The following is a 19,443-nucleotide window of genomic DNA, read 5'->3' on the forward strand; positions in this document are numbered from 1 at the left end:
ATGAGTGTAAGTGTCCATGTATATGTCCATGTATGTGTCCATGAGTGTAAGTGTCCATGTATGTGTCCATGAGTGTAAGTGTCCATGTATGTGTCCATGTATGTGTCCATGCGTGTAAGTGTCCATGTATGTGTCCTTGAGCGTATGTGTCCATGTATGTGTCCATGAGTGTAAGTGTCCATGTATATGTCCATGTATGTGTCCTTGAGTGTAAGTGTCCATGTATGTGTCCATGAGTGTAAGTGTCCATGTTGTGTCCTTGAGCGTATGTGTCCATGTATGTGTCCATGTATGTGTCCTTGAGCGTAAGTGTCTATGTATGTGTCCATGAGTGTAAGTGTCCATGTATGTGTCCATGAGTGTAAGTGTCCATGTATGTGTCCTCGAGCGTATGTGTCCATGTATGTGTCCATGTATGTGTCCATGAGTGTAAGTGTCCATGTTGTGTCCTTGAGCGTATGTGTCCCTGTATATGTCCATGTATGTGTCCTTTAGTGTAAGTGTCCATGTATGTGTCCATGAGTGTAAGTGTCCATGTATATGTCCATGTATGTGTCCTTGAGTGTAAGTGTCCATGTATGTGTCCATGAGTGTAAGTGTCCATGTATGTGTCCTTGAGAGTAAGTGTCCATGTATGTGTCCATGAGTGTAAGTGTCCATGTATGTGTCCATGAGTGTAAGTGTCCATGTTTATGTCCATGTATGTGTCCATGAGTGTAAGTGTCCATGGGTGTAAGTGTTCATGTTTATGTCCATGTATGTGTCCATGTATGTGTCCATGAGTGTAAGTGTCCATGTGTGTCCATGAGTATATGTGTCCATATATGTGTCCACGTGTGAATGTGTCCATGTGTGTGTTCATGAGTGTTTGTATATGTGCCTATGTTTGTATGTGTCTATGGCTGCATGTTCGAGTATGAATGCATGGTTACGCTCCTGTAATTGCACCGTGCATTTGTAAATATGTGTATGCGTACGTTTAAGGGTGTGTAGGTCCATGAGCAAATCTGGTCGTCAGCATGTGTCAAATTGGACATGAACTCGTGTGTATGCATGCTTACCTTGTGCTAATGTGGAAGTGTTTATGAGTGCATTACTTCCATAATGACTCTTGACTTCTGTTTATGTGCGTCGTGCACGCGCACACACATTTGAGAGTGCATGTACACTTGTGTGCCCCTGTAGAAATGCGTGTCAATTTATATTTGCGTGCATGAAACTATGTGTGTATATATATGCTTGGAGGTACATGCCTGCTGTCTAATTATATGAATGAATATCAGTGATGACACCAGGTGTTCGCGAAAAGGGTAAGCATGTCCTGCCCCACCGGTAGCACCCGCCACTCACACAATTTGCATACAAAGGAAGTTGCTTCACGCCCCACAGCAGTGCTCCTGTCATGCGACGGCGGCCTGTAAACAAACCAGAACCATCTTCCCGAGGTAAGGGAGTTAACTGAAAGTCCAGTTCGAATCCTCGCCAAAGTATGCTGGAATTTCGTGGCTAGATCATGGGGCAACTTCTCCTTCAGTGTGTTTTGCCCTCAGTGTTATCAAAACAACTTCATGGTTTAGAGAAAACAATCATCCCTTGACCGTAATGATCTTGTCATTGTAAAAAAACAAGGAATAAGTTTATTCTTGTAGTTTTTGCGTGTATACATTAACATTAAAAAATTATGATAAATATAAGACTTCTCAAACTCAGATGATTTGGGTTAGCATTCATCATATTACATAAACATTCATTTACATTAATGTTTATATTATGTTACTCGTGTTGAGCAGTAAATCTTCTTCGGTCAGTTAATCTTATTGTCTTTCATTTCCAAATTTGTTGTTTGTTTCAGTCTTGTATATAATTGGTTTGCTCACTGGCAGCTGATGAGATATAGATAATAATAGCTTGTCTACGAACACACCCATTTCTTTGTCAACACTCTAAACTTATCAAAACACAATATCGACTAAATATTTTTTTATCTCTTACTAAGTTAAGAATTCTATTCTTGTTGAATCATGTCCATAATTAGTTTGCTCATTGGCTGCTGAAGGGATTTGGATAACAATAGTTTGACTATTTCACTTTACAAAGGAATAATAACTCACGCTTCCCCTTTCGTCTACTGGGCGTTGAAAGGAAATACTAGTACATAAACAACAACATGTTTCATGTTTCAAAATCACAGGTGTGTCATCAGAGAGGAAAGTAATAATAACATACATGTTACTTTGGACTAGTCCACAATTAATGCCAGGGGAACATTGTAAGCAAAGTGCACTAAAAGCAGCTTTACTGATGGCGATCGGCACTGTAGGCGAATAGAGATGAAACCGATCGTAGCCCCACCGGTGGCTATAACGAGGTATGTCCTTTCGATGTCCCCCCTATTGACCACTTAGAATCCGCCCTCATATCACTTCCAGGAACTTCAAAGAAAATGGCGATCTCATCGATAATCAAGATCTATATTGTTTTAAACTGGTCTTACCTCGCGAGGGGAATGAACTCACTTGAGCAAGTGGATAAGAAACATGAAACGATTTGGAAAATATATATCGCCGCCCAGTTGACGGTAGACATGTTTTGCACATCCTGCAATCGACCGGGATCTGCACGACAATCGCCATGTTGCCAACGGACGATTTCTATGTCGATTACGTAACGAGATGTTTGATTGGACTATGCATAGACTCGTTAGATCATACAAAACATAACTCTGAAATTCCAGCCTATTTCGGCAAGGGAGGAAACTGGACTTTTATAGTGGGTTAACGCCCTTGCCTCGGGAAGATGTACCATACCTTGCCCAATACATTAACATTCTGTGGCAGCAACAACTCTGACAATCGTCATCACAAACAACTCCTTTCTGAAGTATATGGTACTTTATTTGCATTAGAATGCATCCAAATGTTACGACCTTGCATATATAAAGTATGCACCAAGAAAATAGAAGATTGGGATGTATTGCCGATGACGTGATACGCATGCGCAGTATAACTTCCAGTTGATTGAAATGAGAAATCTACAGTAAAAATAAGATTTATAGTGATACATAAGGGTATAGTTCATATGCTTGTACATTTACATTGTGACACGTATTTACAGGAAATGGGAAAACCTCTTGAAGTCAATCACACGAATGGATTCATTTCGCCTTGCCCGAGTGAAATATGTAGGATGAGTTCTTATGAAATTGCAAAATATATCTCTAATTCACAGAAATGTATAACCACAAAATCGTAGCGAGTTGAAACGCACAACGGAGTTAGGAGTGTGGCAACTGATTACATGAAATAAAACAAATTGATGTTTTAAACCACGTGGGAAGAAATAATCAGATACGTTAGTATTTCTGAAAAAGAATTGCGATCGCATTTTTTATTATAAGATTTTTTTTCCTTTTTTACGTATCATGAATATTTCCAGTATCAGATGCCACAAAGGGGTCGGTCTAAAACAGCCGTTGAACGATTGAACACGTACTCTAAAATAACATATGTGAATGCAATGACCACAATTATTGATGCATGATACAGAAACGATGTGATGATGTTTTTGACTTCAGGAAACTGTCCCATTTTTCAACATCATCAACAACAATATGTAAAAAAATCACAGTATTCACCTTTGAACAAGCCTCAACTTTCTGAAGAATATTTTTCTGAATGCAGTGCGAAAACTTGGATTAAATATTGTGTAGATGATCGGGTTTAGTAAACTGTTAAAATAGCCAAGCCACAAGAAGAAACTCATCATGATAGGAGGGAACGTACAACTTTCTTTACAGAAAGGAGCAATTAGAGCAATCATGAAAAACGGCAACCAGCAAACAACAAAAGCACCAGTGATGATTCCTAATACCCGAGCCGCCTTCCTTTCCCTCCTCATTTCAATTTTTTCCTTCCGAAGTTTGTCTTTTTCTCGGTTCCTTGCCCTTTTGCTATTATTGTTTGATCTGTTTTTAGACAACACATAAACATTCCCAGGCACTGTGAGAGATGGCCCGAAATTTGGGGGTAGGTTCCCATTGGTTCCTAAGAGGCCATTGTTTGTTTGAAGGCCATTGCCATTTTGGGCCTCCTCTGGACCTTCAATAGTACTTTCAATCCGCGAGATCTCGTTCATATTTACACAGGAACCATTAAACATACTGAAGCCATCTTGGCTTACGTCACTTCCGGAAGAGTTCCTCGACGGGTTTCCGGTATTTTCAACTTGCACTACCGGGACAGGCGCCGGCCTCGGTCGTCCTCCGAATTTCTTTTTCCGAATTCTCGACCTCGCCGCTTTATAAATTTTAAAATTTAGCACAAGCATGAGAGTCAAGGGACAATAAAACGCACCAACTGTAGAAAATATGGTATATCCTTGATCCTGGCTTATCATACATTGTCCCGTTACATCTGGATCGACGTTATTTTTCCAACCAAACAGAGGTGGGATGGAGATACTCACGGAAACAAACCACACAATTACAACCATGAGCATAATCTGTCTGGCACACCGTCTTCTAATATAGTCTATGTTGGAAACAGCCCAGTACCGGTCAAAGGATATCGCCACGAGATGGAGGATAGACGCAGTACAACACAACACGTCCATTGAAATCCACATGTCACACACCTCTCCGCCGAGATACCAGTTAATGCTTATCTCATTAACTAAACTAAGCGGCATCACCAGCACTGCTACCATCAAATCCGTCACACCTAGAGACAGAATCAAATAGTTCGACACACCTTGCAAACTTTTCTCTATCAAAATAGCGGTGAGAACAAACACATTTCCCAAAATGGTCGCCAAGATCATGGAACCCAAAATGAGGCAGATGAAAATCATGATACCTTCATTGTATCTCGGGACGTGGTTGGTATACCGTCTCTCAACGGTATTGTCTGTACCGTTGGCGGTGAGGTTATCGTCTAGCCCAGCGACAGTGACATTGTCGAATATATACATGGCAACGTTATAAGGAAGTTCTTCAGTGGAGTTTTCCATATCCAATGCTTGGTTACTTGAGGTTTCACTAAGATGAAAGACTCGTACGACGGGTAGTGGTAAAAGGTTCTTAGTGATTATTCAAGTCTAAAGGCAGATATCCACCTCGAATTTCCTTCATTTGTGTAGTCTCAGAGACGAGTTTTCTCCCTTTGGCTTGAAAGCAGGTACGAATGCCCATCTGGAATGGGCGATGTTTGGCATTGTGACTGGCGGGGCTCTCTGAAAAAATGAGAAGACAGGTTAAGGAAATATTCATTAAATAGTCTTTGTTCTTAAACTTGCGATAGGTTCATCTTGCCTTTTTGACTATCAGAAAAGGTTAATTTAATGAACGCATTTGAATGAATGAGATAGGGTCTCGTTCGAGATTATTGCAATTACATAGCTACGTGCATGCGTGTGTGTGTGTGTGTGTGTGTGTGTGTGTGTGTGTGTGTGTGTGTGCTTGTATTAGTAGACTAATGCCGACTTCATAGTGCTAGCCCACTGAGATACCATGCCGCAGTTTAACATGAATACCCAACTCAGACCAGTCCTTGTTTTAGCCCCTTAATGCCGAGCGCCAGGCAGGGTAACAACAAGTACCATCTTTTAACGTCTTTTGGTATGACGCGGGCGGGGATCGAACCCGGCCCGCCCCCTCTCCGGGCGGACGCTCTACCACTAGATTAAGGTGACGAATGAATGAATGAATGAATGAATGAAAGCAAAAGGGTTATAAAATAATACTGATTAAAGGGTTTTATCGCTTTTATCGAGGTTGTAAAAACACAAGGTAAGATAGGCACCCCTATTTCACTTCTTATGAGTATAAATGAGGGGTTTCCCGAGAGTTTAACAATATCTGAACACGAGCAAGTCTTTAACCAATGTTGATTTTCTTGGGGAATGTAAATAAAGACGGACAAACAAACGATGAATCGTCTCGGGTTATGACCCTGTCATCATGAAGTTCCACTTGTTTTGCCCATTTGATTATTTCAATACCAAAATATAAACGTTTTCCGAAAATAAAAAGTCCAGTGGGAGCAAGCCGACCTCATCATACTGACATTAATGAATTTGTAGCGCTGTATGAGCTCGTTCCTATCTTCGCCACTCACAAAAATCAATTCTATATTATAAAAATGGCCAGGCAAAGCTTTTATTTTTTAAACCATATTTTTAGTGTAAACGGTCTTGTTTTCAAACAGCGAATGAAAAAAAGGCTGCCTGTGAATATTTCCATATATCAATAGCTACAAATAGCTACACATACGTGTCTTTCCTTTGACCTTATATGCAGTTTGACTGCGGCATTAGCTTACAGGGCAGGTTGGGTAGCCCAATGGATAAGGGTTTGCTCGTCACGCCGAAGACCGGGTTCGATTCTTCTCATGTGTACATCACGTGAAGCCCATTTCTGGTGTCTCCCGCTGTAATATTGCTGGAATATTGCTAAACGCTGCATAAAACCATACCGACTCAAGCACAGTCAAATCATGTTCTGCACTATATTTATGTAGAACAACAATAACATTCACTTCAGCTTAAGAGTGTCGTCACACTGCATGTTGTTATACTCAGTGAGGGTAACTGTTAGCATTAGTGTCCAAGGTCAGTGAGTGATTTTGTTAGATGACACTTTGAAGGGAATATCTGTTATATTACGGCATGTCAGCTTATTTTTGGGGAAAATCCCTAGATCCCACACGTTTTCAGCTCTGGTGATTCAAGGCCAAGATCAGTGGATCCAGCACGAAATAAGGGACCAAACACTCCACAGCGAATTCAATACCGTACACGACTGTGCCTCCAGAGCCCGTCTTTCACATTCAAAAACAGGCGGCTGGTACCCGATGTCTCCAGACAGTAACTCCTGAGCGTCACTTTTGTCTTTTTTGCGTTTCTTATATGCATTAGGACTCTACTATCAGCTGATTACAAATAAAATAATCAAATTATCTTCATTATATTTGTATAAAACAATCAAGCTATCAAATGAATATGAATATTATTTAAGTGTTGTGCTGCATTTAGGATTACTCTCTCACAGTTTCGCACGCCGAACAGTGACCATATGGTATCACAGTGTAGAAAGTTAGGTATTCCAAAATGTGAAAGACTTTGTCCATTTTGTATCATTCCAAATGTAGAAACAGAATACCATGTTTGTTTAGTTTGTCCGTTTTATGACAATCTTAGAAAAAACTTTCTGCCAAGTTATTATTATACATCTCCATCAGAGCATAAATGTAAAGTTTTATTTACCACCAGTAATGCTTTCACAATCAATAATCTTGCCAAGTTTACATTCTTTGCTCTTAAAATGAGGAGCAAGCAGTTGTCCATTATATAACTACTATTCTACCACCATATGTCTATAGTCACAGATACACTTGTACTGATTAGTATTGATATTACTACATGCACTTGTGGCGCAACATGTGTGAATGCTTGAATACATATTGTAAAATAGACCTGTGGCCTGATTTACTGAAATAAACCACTACTACTAATGACATAATTCTAAAGGTTCATCTGATAAGGTGACCTCCTTATTTGGATTATGAGTCTGGTAAAAACAACCATAGGGATTAATGGGGCCGAGGTTTAAAACCTTACTCCTGTACTGCACAAAAATATACAACAAAAAAGTCCTCGGAATTCCAGATAGAGGAGGTCTGAACGTAGGAGATCAAACGTGATCTGAATTAATGGCAGTTTACTACACGTACGTGTTTGTCGGGAGGGCAAATATTTAAATCAAACCCGACGGCGTAAGGCAATCAGCATTGAAGTTTCATTATTGTTTCGCCACATCTGTTAATTTTCAGAAGCGTTTCTCTTGTTTCAGTGCTAGTAAGCTGCAGTGATGGTGTCTCACGTACGCGACTCCGCTAATTTAGCTCTCTATGTACCCTGCCGCCTCTTTGGCCTCTGAAACCGTGAATTTTTCACGCTAAAAAAGCTTACAGTTATTGCATGACTGATTATACGCGTGCCCCCGGGAAGGACAAGCGCGTTAACCGTGCCTCTGGTACAGCATAATGCTTTTTTCCCAATTTATGGAGCAGCATTAGAGAGATCTCAGACATATCAGTATCTATATCACAAATTGATCGATGACTTTGGTTCATCAGGCTTAGACAAACAGAGGATTATTTGATTGAATAATACCAATTCCAGTCAAAGCTTTCTTTGGTTTTGGCTTTCTGAGGACATAAATAGGGATAGTTCTTGGTCATCGCTTCTTCTTATACAGTATTTGGATAATGGCGTGATACATAAAAGGATTGACGAATAGATGAAGTTTCTAAAGCTTAGCGAAACAAACACAGACATAACTATCTGGAATGTGTTTCCATAGGAGACTCATCAGTGACAAAAATGATGTCCGATGCTATTCCTTATTTTGACTTGTACAATGGTCCTGTGTTTTGTAGGTGAACAATTGACGTTCATTTCCGTGTGTATGTACGAGTGTCACCGATGGAGCAGGACACCGCTCACCTTTTCTCGAAAAGCTGGTGAGCGCACTATTTCATAAACACATGCTCATGATATAGATAGAATCGTACAATAGTACATATTTGTTATGATTATGGAAATCCTTTTTTTTCGCTTTTAAATACATACATAATACTAAAATTTATTAGCATATCCTATTCTTCAGGAAGGTGAGGTGAAATGGGGTTTAACGTCGCGTCCAAGATTATTGTACTTATATAGCGATGTGCATGTACGTGTGTGTGTTTGTGTGGCTGCTTGTACTAGTCCGGACTGATGCCGATTTATAGTGCTAGCACACTGAGATAACATGCCGCAGTCTTTTGGTATGACGCGGCCGGGCATCGAACCCCGGACCTTCCGCTCTCTGGGCGGACGCTCTAACACTAGACCACGGAGGCGGCCTCTTCAGGAAGGACTAAATTGGATGTACACCATAATCATTAATATAAGAGAGACCCAGGATTGATGTAGTCTGAACAAGACACCGTGTCTAGAAGAGATTCTACCAGTTGATGCTAACCATCCAATACACAATCAAAGCATTGATTCTAGCGACCAAACCCCGATGCAAAAATATTCTGGTCCTTTTCTGTAAGATTGTATGTATGAATTATTGTTTGTTTGTTTCGTGTTTATATTCCAGATGTAGCACTGTGGCCTGTCAATCGAGTCTTCACAAAACCAGTGGTTGATGTTATCAGCGATGTGACCCGTGAAGATTCCGGGGTAGAGTAGGTCTTCAGCAACCCATGCTTGCCGTAAAAGGTGACTGTGCTTGTCGTAAAAGGCGACTAACGGGATCGGGTGGTCAGGCTCGCTGACTTGGTTGATGCATGTCATCCATCCCAATTGCGTGGATCGATGCTCATGATATTAATCACTGGATTGTCTGGTCCAGACTCGATTATTTACAGACCGCCGTCATATAGCTGGAATATTGCTGAGTGCGGCGTTAAACAACAAACCAACCAACCAAAATATCAGCGTTGACCCACGCCGTCGGGTACAATATCTCGCAATCAACCAAGTCACCGTGCCCAGCCATCGATCCATCTAGTCGCCACTTACGACAGGCGTGGGTTACTGGAGACCAATTCTAACCGGGAATCTCCAAGAGGAAATGACTTATTTATGGACGATAACAAACCTACATGCTTGAAATGAATCAATACATTTGTCATAAAATTCTAGATTTCTTATCATTTATTTAGCTGGGACATTCCTTGTCCTTTTCAAACTATGCACGATCTATAGCCAAACCCAATTTTAGGCTTCCTTATACCAAATATTCATACAGGTTATTCATAGAGTTCCCAAAACCGATATGTTCATGAATACATTTGGAATTCCGTCGTCTCATGCCATGATAGTATCTTGAAGGGCGTGTGTATCAAAAACTACGTACTCTCTAAACCTTCCGTACGTTGTAATGCGAACACGTTTCACTACATAAACTGAAGGTGAATGACAAGCTTCGTGGCAATATTGACAAGATATTGATCAGAAAGCACTCTCCATTGTTTCACCTTAACAATATTGATCAGCGTTAACACCAAGACGTTGATAATTAATTTCCGTGTACTTATAGGCACTGTCGAGTAATACTCCCGTCGATGTTCACAGCCTAGCCAAGCGTACAGGTAATTCCATGCCGACACACTCTGCATTGCTGTACCGTAATCAAAAGGCTCTAATCATGCAATCAAAGCACGGAATAACATCATTAGAAGGCCATAGGACTGGCAACCAGTGTCTTTCAGTGGAGGGAAAGATATAGCCGATAAAAAGTTCAGAACAACTCCTTGCGTGTGCTTGAATTATGATGTGACCTACATTGGGGGTTGGTGGTGTGCTGGTTTCATAAAGGAAATCGGGCGTAGTTATATTCGTGCAGTCATCAGCATATATCGTGCATGCATTGATTACACGATTTCATTAAGTGCTTGCCCATTTAATTTTTTTAACCGAGTGAGAGCGTGTTCATTTTTAGTAAGCTTTCGTGACATTAGATATTGTATTTCTCTTTTGCGCTTCGGTAATGTTCTGAGAAAACCTTATTCCGTGACGTATGTTGACTAGAACAAATATATCGATATATTTATTATTCCCAGAGCTAGTGAGTGGGAGGGTTGCGACATCACGACAAGGAATACACCAGTGGGATTTCATTGTTAGAATATTGGTCCCAACAAACTGGGCGGTGGGGTAGCCTTACGGTTAAAGCGTTCGCCCGTCACGCTGAAGACTCGGTTTCGATTCCCTACATGGGTACAAAGCGTAAAGCCCATTTCTGGTGACCCCGCCGTAATATTGCTGGAATATTGCTAAAAGCGGCGTAAATCCACACTCACTCACCCAAGCAACCTAAGCTTATCGTAAGAGGCGACTAAATGTATCAGGTGGTAAGAAGGGCGACATGGCTGATTGCATGTCATATCTCAATTGCGTGGATCGATGTTCAAGATGATCACTGGATTGTCTGGCCCAGACTCGAATACTTACAGACCGTCATGTTATTGTTGAATGTGGTGTTAAACGAAAAGCAAACACAAGGAATTCAAAACAAACACATTACTAATGATACGCTTTCCGTCACGGTTGAATGATTAATCTTATTGAAGGGCGAAATGGGAAACTCAGAAAGGTTCTGTTTTTAACAAATATCGAAATCCGAAATTAAGATAATGTGATCACACCAGGTATTCGTGTTGCGAACACCTGTCCATATATATAATTTGTGACAATAATGCGATGTACCTCTCTGAACACCAAGGTTGCACGTCACCTGGATCACAAATGCTCTGAACATGCACCCGAGTGACCCGGCGTGGTCAACGAACTTGCATCCAAATGTCTTAAAACTGTTCTCACTCACTCGAAATATGTTTGTATTTGGAATTTTGAACTTGGATGACCTATGCGAATTGGTTTTATGTGAAGCAATCAGATTGACTTAAATTAATACCTTTAAAGTCTTTGATACCAATTCTCTTTAAGCGTTCCATGCAATTGAAACAATGAATCAAACATATATGGAACAATTTCGTTTGGCTATGACACTGTAATTCACATGGATCAACTTGTTTCGTTTGTAAGTAATCAAACATGTTTTACGATCCAGTTCTTATCTGAATGACTGAAAAAACCAATCCAATCATTTGTTGGAGTTCATCGCCATGGAAGGAATCGGAGCGCTGTAAATTCAATGTCCAGTACATGCTAACACCCTTTAGCGATTGCCACTTAAAGAAAAAAAACGCTGATCACAATTCGATTTGAAGTTTCTTAAAGAGCAAGAAAGTTAAATCTTATTTGCTTAATTTCAGAAGGGACTTTGCTTCCATGGGGTACGGCCACATCTACTAGTGAACCATTGGCTAACAGCTGATCAATCAACGCCCATTCCAAAGTCTCAGTAGACGTCTATTGTCAGAGCAAATATGATGCCATCCTTTCTAAGCGCCAAGTAAACACACCCTCTCTGCCGATCTCACTCTGGCATCCGGTAATATCAATGTAAATATTTAACGTTAGACTCTTACATAGTTCTTAATGTAGTGTTCAAGCGAATTAGGCGGTAATCTCATGAAACAAGATTTCTCGATGAGGAATCTGCCATTAAAACGTGCCTTATTCGTAATTTTCGCTTTGATATTCATCAATCGTGACATAGATTTCTTCGATAGGTAGGTCTTCTATATGCTAAAGCAGAGTTTCCAATGTAATATTAAAAATGTTCTTCGGAACATATTGGAGATATTGTGAAGCCATATTAGTTAATCAGGAACCACCCTCTCCAGACCCTTACTACATGTTGCATATTCCTGAATATTCCATCTTAACCGTTACCATTATTCGGTAGTTCGGCTATTTGTCAGTCCGTGCGATTACACTGAGAATGGTACCGGATGAACGGAGTATATCTGTTTATTACCCTTGACCCCCCTCCCCTCTCTCTCTCTCTCTCTCTCTCTCTCTCTCTCTCTCTCTCTCTCTCAATCTCTCTCTCTTTATATATATATATATATATTTCAAATTATTAAAGTCAGAAACGTATATATATATATAAATATATCTATCTATCTATATCTATATATATTTCAAATTATTAAAGTCAGCAACGTATATTTATATATATACGATGTTTAGAATACGTCCTTTAGACATGCCTGATTCCATCAAAACACTTCAGCGCTAGTGTGATGTAACTGCAATATTAAAATATTATGCACTCATTTATTCAATGCAATCTGTAGTTTCATGACAAATATTAAAAACAGTCTCGCACTGCCGAGTTTTTACACAATTGGGCAGACAATAGGAATATCGTCAACACATTCGTGAACAATAGCGCACCACATTTGGTTCACTCAGTGTATACTTTAATATCATCTGTTTAAAAAAATATACAGCAGAATTCCATATATTTAATTGGAAATATAAGATCGCTTTACAGTATTAGTTACATTATCAGATACAGCATCATATTATCGGGAAATGGAAAATTGAGAATGAATGTCATACAGGTTGTGAGGTAATTATGAAAGTTCGTTGCGGGCAGAATTGCAATAAATAAATCGGAACAACACCATCGGGTACGATGATACATCAAGTCAGCCAGGCTATAAAACAAAGACGTTTTATCCAGGAAATGTTACGTGGCGAAGTATCAGTAATAGATAGTCAACCAGTCCCGACCTTGTTCGCCTCTGACGACAAATATACCAATAATGGATATACTTTCGTTCGTGACCCGTGAAGATTTCGGGATAGAATAAGTCTTCAGCAACCCATGCTTGCCGTCAAAGGTGACTATGCTTGTCGTAAAAGGCGACTATGCTTGTCGTAAAAGGCGACTATGCTTGTCGTAAAAGGCGACTAACGGGATCGGGTGGTCAGGCTCGCTGACTTGGTTGATGCATGTCATCGATCCCAAATGCGCGGATTGATGCTCATGATATTAATCACTGGATTGTCTGGTCCAGACTCGATTATTTACAGACCGCCGTCATATAGCTGGAATATTACTGAGTGCAGCGTTAAACAATAAACCAACCAACCAACTTTCGTTCATTCGGACGTAAGTTTGTCAACGCTCGTTCGCGAGGGATTCAGAAATTGAGTTGGTGAGCGTGTCATGCTTAAAGCCACTTTTGGCAGTATTTCAGTATGCTATCACATGGTACCCATGTGAGCGAACACTTTGACCATTAGGCTACCCAAACGTCTCTATGGACAGAAAACCTTACCGCATAGTTGCTGTGGTATCAATTGTCAAAACATCAAATTGTCTTTGGTAGGATGACAGTTAGTGAGTGGGTATGATTTTACGCCGCTTTTAGAAATATTCCAGCAATATCACGGCGTAGGAAACAAGAAATGGGCTTCGCACATTGTACCCATGTATTGAATCGAACCGTGTCTTCGGCTTGACGAGCGAACGCATTAACCACTAGACTACCCCACCCCTCGTTAGGATCTTATACATACTGCCAGGCCAAAGAAAGTTAACGCTTGACTAAAAATAATACGTTATCAAAACGTTACCATGCTAAACACAGTCGACGAACCACTGCAAATTTAAGGTACAAACAACACAATGCTACTCGTATCAAATACACCTCCTTCGTATAACCTTTCTTGTGTGTGTCATTTTAGCCACATATACATCAAACATGGGTGTATATTTTCTTTTGACCGGTAGTGTACATATATAACATAACTACGCATCATTGTTTCCTTGATCTGGCCGATTTCGGGTACTTATGAAAATAAAGACTGCTCCTCGCATAGTTTTAACACATAACTTCATCATCTTCTTGTCATTTGCCGGAAAAGTGTTCCGGAAACACCCGAGGGTATCCATGATATCTCCATCTTTTCGCCTTGCATGTGAATCAATATTTCTTTGAGATTATAAAGAATAACTGATAGCCTTCGGAAGTGATTTTAACGCTGATTTTAGTTAATGATAGAGGAACTCTTATATGTCCCGGAAAAAAAATCGATAGCTTTCCAGACAACTATTAGACACCTACTCTCCGCTAAGTACGACAATAGACATTGGAACATGATACTGTACTCGAAGTGGAATTCATCGTCATTGGATAAATATATAACTGTTTGATATATTAGCTTCTCAGTCGTGTAGATAAACACTTGGAACGGCTATTGTGGATATTAGAACATCAGTGCAATGCTGTTTGAGTGAGTGAGTGAGTTGGGTTTAACGCCGCTTTTAACAGTATTCCAGTTATATCGCGGCGTGTCAGTTTAATGTGGGAGGAAAGCCCGAAGTGATGCAGGTCTCAGACGTTTACCACTTCGGTGAAATCCACGAGCACGGAAGTCGAACCCTCCGAGAACTTTTCGGAGAATGTGAAGACTCCCCAACACTGCAGCCTTCTGCATTACCCAGATTGTCAGAAGGGCTATATTCCTGGTAGCAAACCCGGGTACTCTCCCAATGTCAGTCAACAGATTGGGAGGTACTAAACCACGGGGAACCGAGAACAATGGGGAGTCGGACAAAGTAGTACTTGGAGTCGGATGCAAGCGTGACAGCTCGAATGAGAGGTCTGCATATTTGCCTTATTTTTCCTGAATCTTGACAATCACGTAAGTTTCAGGGGCAGAAAATTCAATAACATAAATGATTTAATTGGATTTATTAAAAAGGACAAGATCAGGTCTGTTGGTCTGGATAGGTCTGAGGCTGTACACGGGCCTATTCCAAAGAAGTTTGTATTTATAATTTTCCATGACCCCCACTACATCTTCCGGGTCGTACCATGGATGGACCTCTGTATCAAAACCACAAGCATGGCAAAGACGGTAATAATTTGATCGAGCCACGCCATCATGTGTTTGTGCTAAAGCTGGGCATCCACTGACAATGTGTTGGACAGTCTCATTAAATTCATTGCATACTCTACATTATTATTGTTATTATTATTATTATTATTATTATTATTATTATTATTATTATTATTATTATTATTATTATCATCATTCTTATCATCATCATCATCATCATCATCATCATCATGTTTCAGACCACTCGCCCACTGTGCAAACGGACCATTGTGTTTGGGAATAACACACGGTATCAGACATACATCACCCAGATTCTATATGTGGCAGTCCTATGCTGGAGACGTGCTGATACGAGTGTCTCATCACTTTCCGCCCGCATCCAAGGAATATCACAAACAGAACACCCTCGCATGCCTCTGTCTGGGTAAATACACGCTAAGACTTTGGTCATATCATCAACATTCACGCTCGGGTTTGGCAATATCATTTATTTTTAAGGCACATTCTTCATAGGATCAGCCGAGTTTTACGTATTACGTGAAGCCGTTTCTTTCCTTTTATATTTATTTTGTTAATGCCATGGACATGATAAGTATAATAGGTTTACCCTGATTCTGGTCATAGTACACACCGTAGCATCATTGCAGTAGGGTGTAGAGGGTAGAGCGTCTGCCCGGAGAGCGGAAGGTCGGTGTTCGATCCTGTGGCCGCGTCATACCAAAATGTGGTACGGTGGTAAAAGACGGTACTTGTTACCCTGCCTAGCACAAGCCATTAAGGGGATAGATCAAAGACTAAACGGCTCGAAGTCAAAACAATGTGTCTGAGTGGGGTGACCATGTTTATCTGCGGCATGGTATATCGGTGTGCAAGCACTATCAAACCAAGTTTAGTCCTTACTAGAACAAGAAGCACACTTACATGCGCGTCGCTACATTTGTCACACAATCTTAAACGCGATGTTAAACCCCATTTCACCTCACATCATCTCATTTGTAATATCGACTTAAATATACGAATATCACTACCCCATACATAACCTACAAATGAAGATGCGTTTGGACACTATAAATTGACATAAATCTGTGTTTAAGTATTGATTAAAGGCCACATATAGTCATGATATCTTGAAAAAGCATTTCATGGCCCAAACCCCCCTTTAATAGCATAAACATTATTACCTTTAATTGCGTCTTCGATAATCAGTTTCTCTCAAATCGATAGCAGGTTCAAATGACTGGTTCAAAGTTCAGAGAACGCAAGATATGAAATGAAAACTCTGATAATTGAATAGACCTCTCAATGCCAAAGCGGACCGCCTCCGTGGTCTAATGGTAGAGCGTCCGCCCGGAGAGTGGAAGGTCCGGGGTTCGATCCCCGGCCGCGTCATACCAAAAGACGTTAAAAGATGGTACTTGTTGTTACCCTGTCTGGCGTTCGGCATTAAGGGGCTAAAACAAGGACTGGTCGGCTCGGAGTCAGTATACTGTGTCTGAGTGGGGTATTCATGTTAAACTGCGGCATGGTATCTCAGTGGGCTAGCACTACAAATCGGCATCAGTCCGGACTAGTACAAGCAGCCACACACACACCCACACACACACACACGCTGTATAAGTGCAATACGCAATACGCAATTTCACCTCACCTCACCTCAATACCAAAACGTCTCCGACTGTAAGTTCGTTTCATTTAACTTTCATCTGTTTTTGCTTCAATGTTTACAAATATTCTGTATTTAGGATGATCCTAATTCCGAAATCAATATGTTGATCCAGACAGCACATTGCTAACAGTCGTATAGTCGTTAACCTACCATTACCACATTGTATGGTAAACCGTTTACTGTCGAACTAAGTCGTCACGGCAAAAGGGAACATGTACTGAGATTAAACTAGCTTCCCGAGTTTATTAAGTCTATTTTTAAGCCATAACGATAAACGCCTATATGATCCTAATGGGCCCTCAAACCTTTATCAGTAGATTTATAGAACAAACATTTCTTTGGCGTAGTGCTTTTTTTCTTTACAAGAGCAGCCCTATACAATAGTTGTTTCCAAAATTATCTCGGTAAAACATCCGGACCCTTTTAATCCGAAAACCTGTCTTAACGGATATCAACCTGAGTCAATAAATGTTTAACACTCAGATGTATTTCGTAGAGTTTTAAACTTTTATCGACGAGTGTTGATAGATTTAATGTCAAAAGACAGGATGGTGAGATTCTATTAATCATTTAATCTCTCAATCTTCCAGTTATTTCAGTTTCTAAACAGTAAAAACCAGTGTCTTGAGCTGACCAGCTTTACTGGCAGAGAGATTAGTGATGTCACTTGGTTGTGACGTCATGGTAACGATGACGTCACTATAGTCTACAAAGCATTGCGCTTCAATTTCGTTGTAGCGATATCTCCTATACTTCTTGGCCAAATTCCTTTGTTTTGATTTTATCCGAATATAAATTGTGACTCATATGCCTAAAGAAACAGATAGGTAAGGAACATAGCTGATATCCATGTCTACTATACTGGTGTCCTATCCCCAATTTCACATAGATACATTTCACGTATTGTTTTCTCAGTAAATTTCAAATAGCATCTGCTTTCATTTGGACAGGGGGCACGGGTGGCCCAGTCGTCTAAGGCGCCGCGATTCGCTGTGCAGAGTTGCGCCCCTTGGGCACGCCAGAAACCTATGATTGTGGGTTCAAATCCAGGTCCGCTCCGATTATGTTACTAGGTTTGTCAGCACCATACCCGTGCTCGTGGGTTTCACCGAAGTGGTAAACGTCTGAGACCTGCATCACTTCGGGCTTTCCTCCCACATTAAGCTGACACGCCGTGATGTGACTGGAATACTGTTAAAAGCGGTGTTAAACCCAACTCACTCACTCACACATTATATATTATATGTCCAGACAAACTAATGGTTGACTAAACATGGTGACCACATTGGACATGACCCAATATTGGAATATTACTGACTGCGTTGTCCAACAACATTTATTTCACAATTCAACTGTATGGAGACACGTGGTGTCATCACAGTCATATCAGTCGAAACAAGCCTGCTGGTTAATGATGCATAACCACTATGTATCCACGTGTGAGTTGCGTCCCTTTGGCGTACCAGAAACCTATGAATGTGGGTTCGAATTTCGAATGTTTCTCGGTTTGTTAGCACCATACCCGCGATCGTGAGAGACCTACATCACCCACAATAAACTGACACGCCTGTAATAGATATAATTCTGTCCAAATCAGCGTTAAGTCCCTCACACACACCATACATTTGATTCCCTATTATTCTGGTTCCTCTTGAACTGAACATTGTATTTTAATTTCATCCATTTTTTGGTCAAATGAAGGATTAATGCCTGTTAAATATCCCCTTTCTTCTGAACTGTCAATCGTTCAGTGCCAATATCACTATATGACTGATGACTTGAGGAGACAACAGTTCAGTAGAGATGCTCAACAACACATTTTTCCCAGAAAAAATGGCATTTTTTGTATTGATCCGTTCATTATAGGGTATCGAGTCTTCAATGCAGCTTCCCTAAATGGACGTCAAAATAAGTAATGCTTTCAATCTATTTGTAGGAAGACAACCACAGAGAAGACACTAGACTTACAATCGGGAAATCAATGAGCTCCGACCGTAAAATGTTTCATAATCGTGTCTGGCTAAACGCACAAGGCAATCAGCGAATATGATGAACAGTTTGTCTTGGGCATATTGCTGAGTTAATAGTGATACGCTACCAAATACCACCAATAAGCGCATTTAATGATTCTCAGTAATCGAGATTGTTCATAACGTTCTTGTATAACCATTGAGGCCACGAACCTTCTGGTATTTTTAGGAAAGCTTGAAAATGATTACCGACTGTCACGGTTACGCTGAATACTCATTACCTTGGCCAATGGTCGTTCATACAAGAAACGATCATCTTAAACAATGTCATCTAAAATATATATTTAATTTACCCCTTTTCATGAAAGATTTTTAAAGACGTGTTTCGCGAACACCTGGAGAATATCATTGATTAGGGATCCATTCATCATAAGTTTGCCTTTGACGCCCAATGAAATCTGTTTCGACTAATACCCCGGACCGATTATT

General features: G+C 40.4%; 1 protein-coding gene across 8 annotated transcripts in view; it reads right to left on the reverse strand.

Moving 5' to 3' along the window:
* Nucleotides 1-2,904: 2,904 nt before the first annotated feature.
* Nucleotides 2,905-19,443, reverse strand: part of LOC139470014 (5-hydroxytryptamine receptor-like) — a 189,605-nt gene continuing 173,066 nt past the window's right edge. For all 8 annotated transcript variants that reach the window (XM_071252300.1, XM_071252298.1, XM_071252299.1 and 5 more), the window contains one exon: nucleotides 2,905-5,229. In XM_071252300.1, coding sequence (XP_071108401.1) covers nucleotides 3,631-5,007 — 1,377 coding nt within the window. In that variant the 5' untranslated portion in view covers nucleotides 5,008-5,229 and the 3' untranslated portion in view covers nucleotides 2,905-3,630. The remainder of the gene's footprint in view (nucleotides 5,230-19,443) is intronic.

This window comes from Haliotis cracherodii, unplaced genomic scaffold (genome assembly GCF_022045235.1).
Source record: "Haliotis cracherodii isolate W230 unplaced genomic scaffold, xgHalCrac1.p SCAF_20, whole genome shotgun sequence".
Lineage (NCBI taxonomy): Eukaryota > Metazoa > Mollusca > Gastropoda > Lepetellida > Haliotidae > Haliotis > Haliotis cracherodii.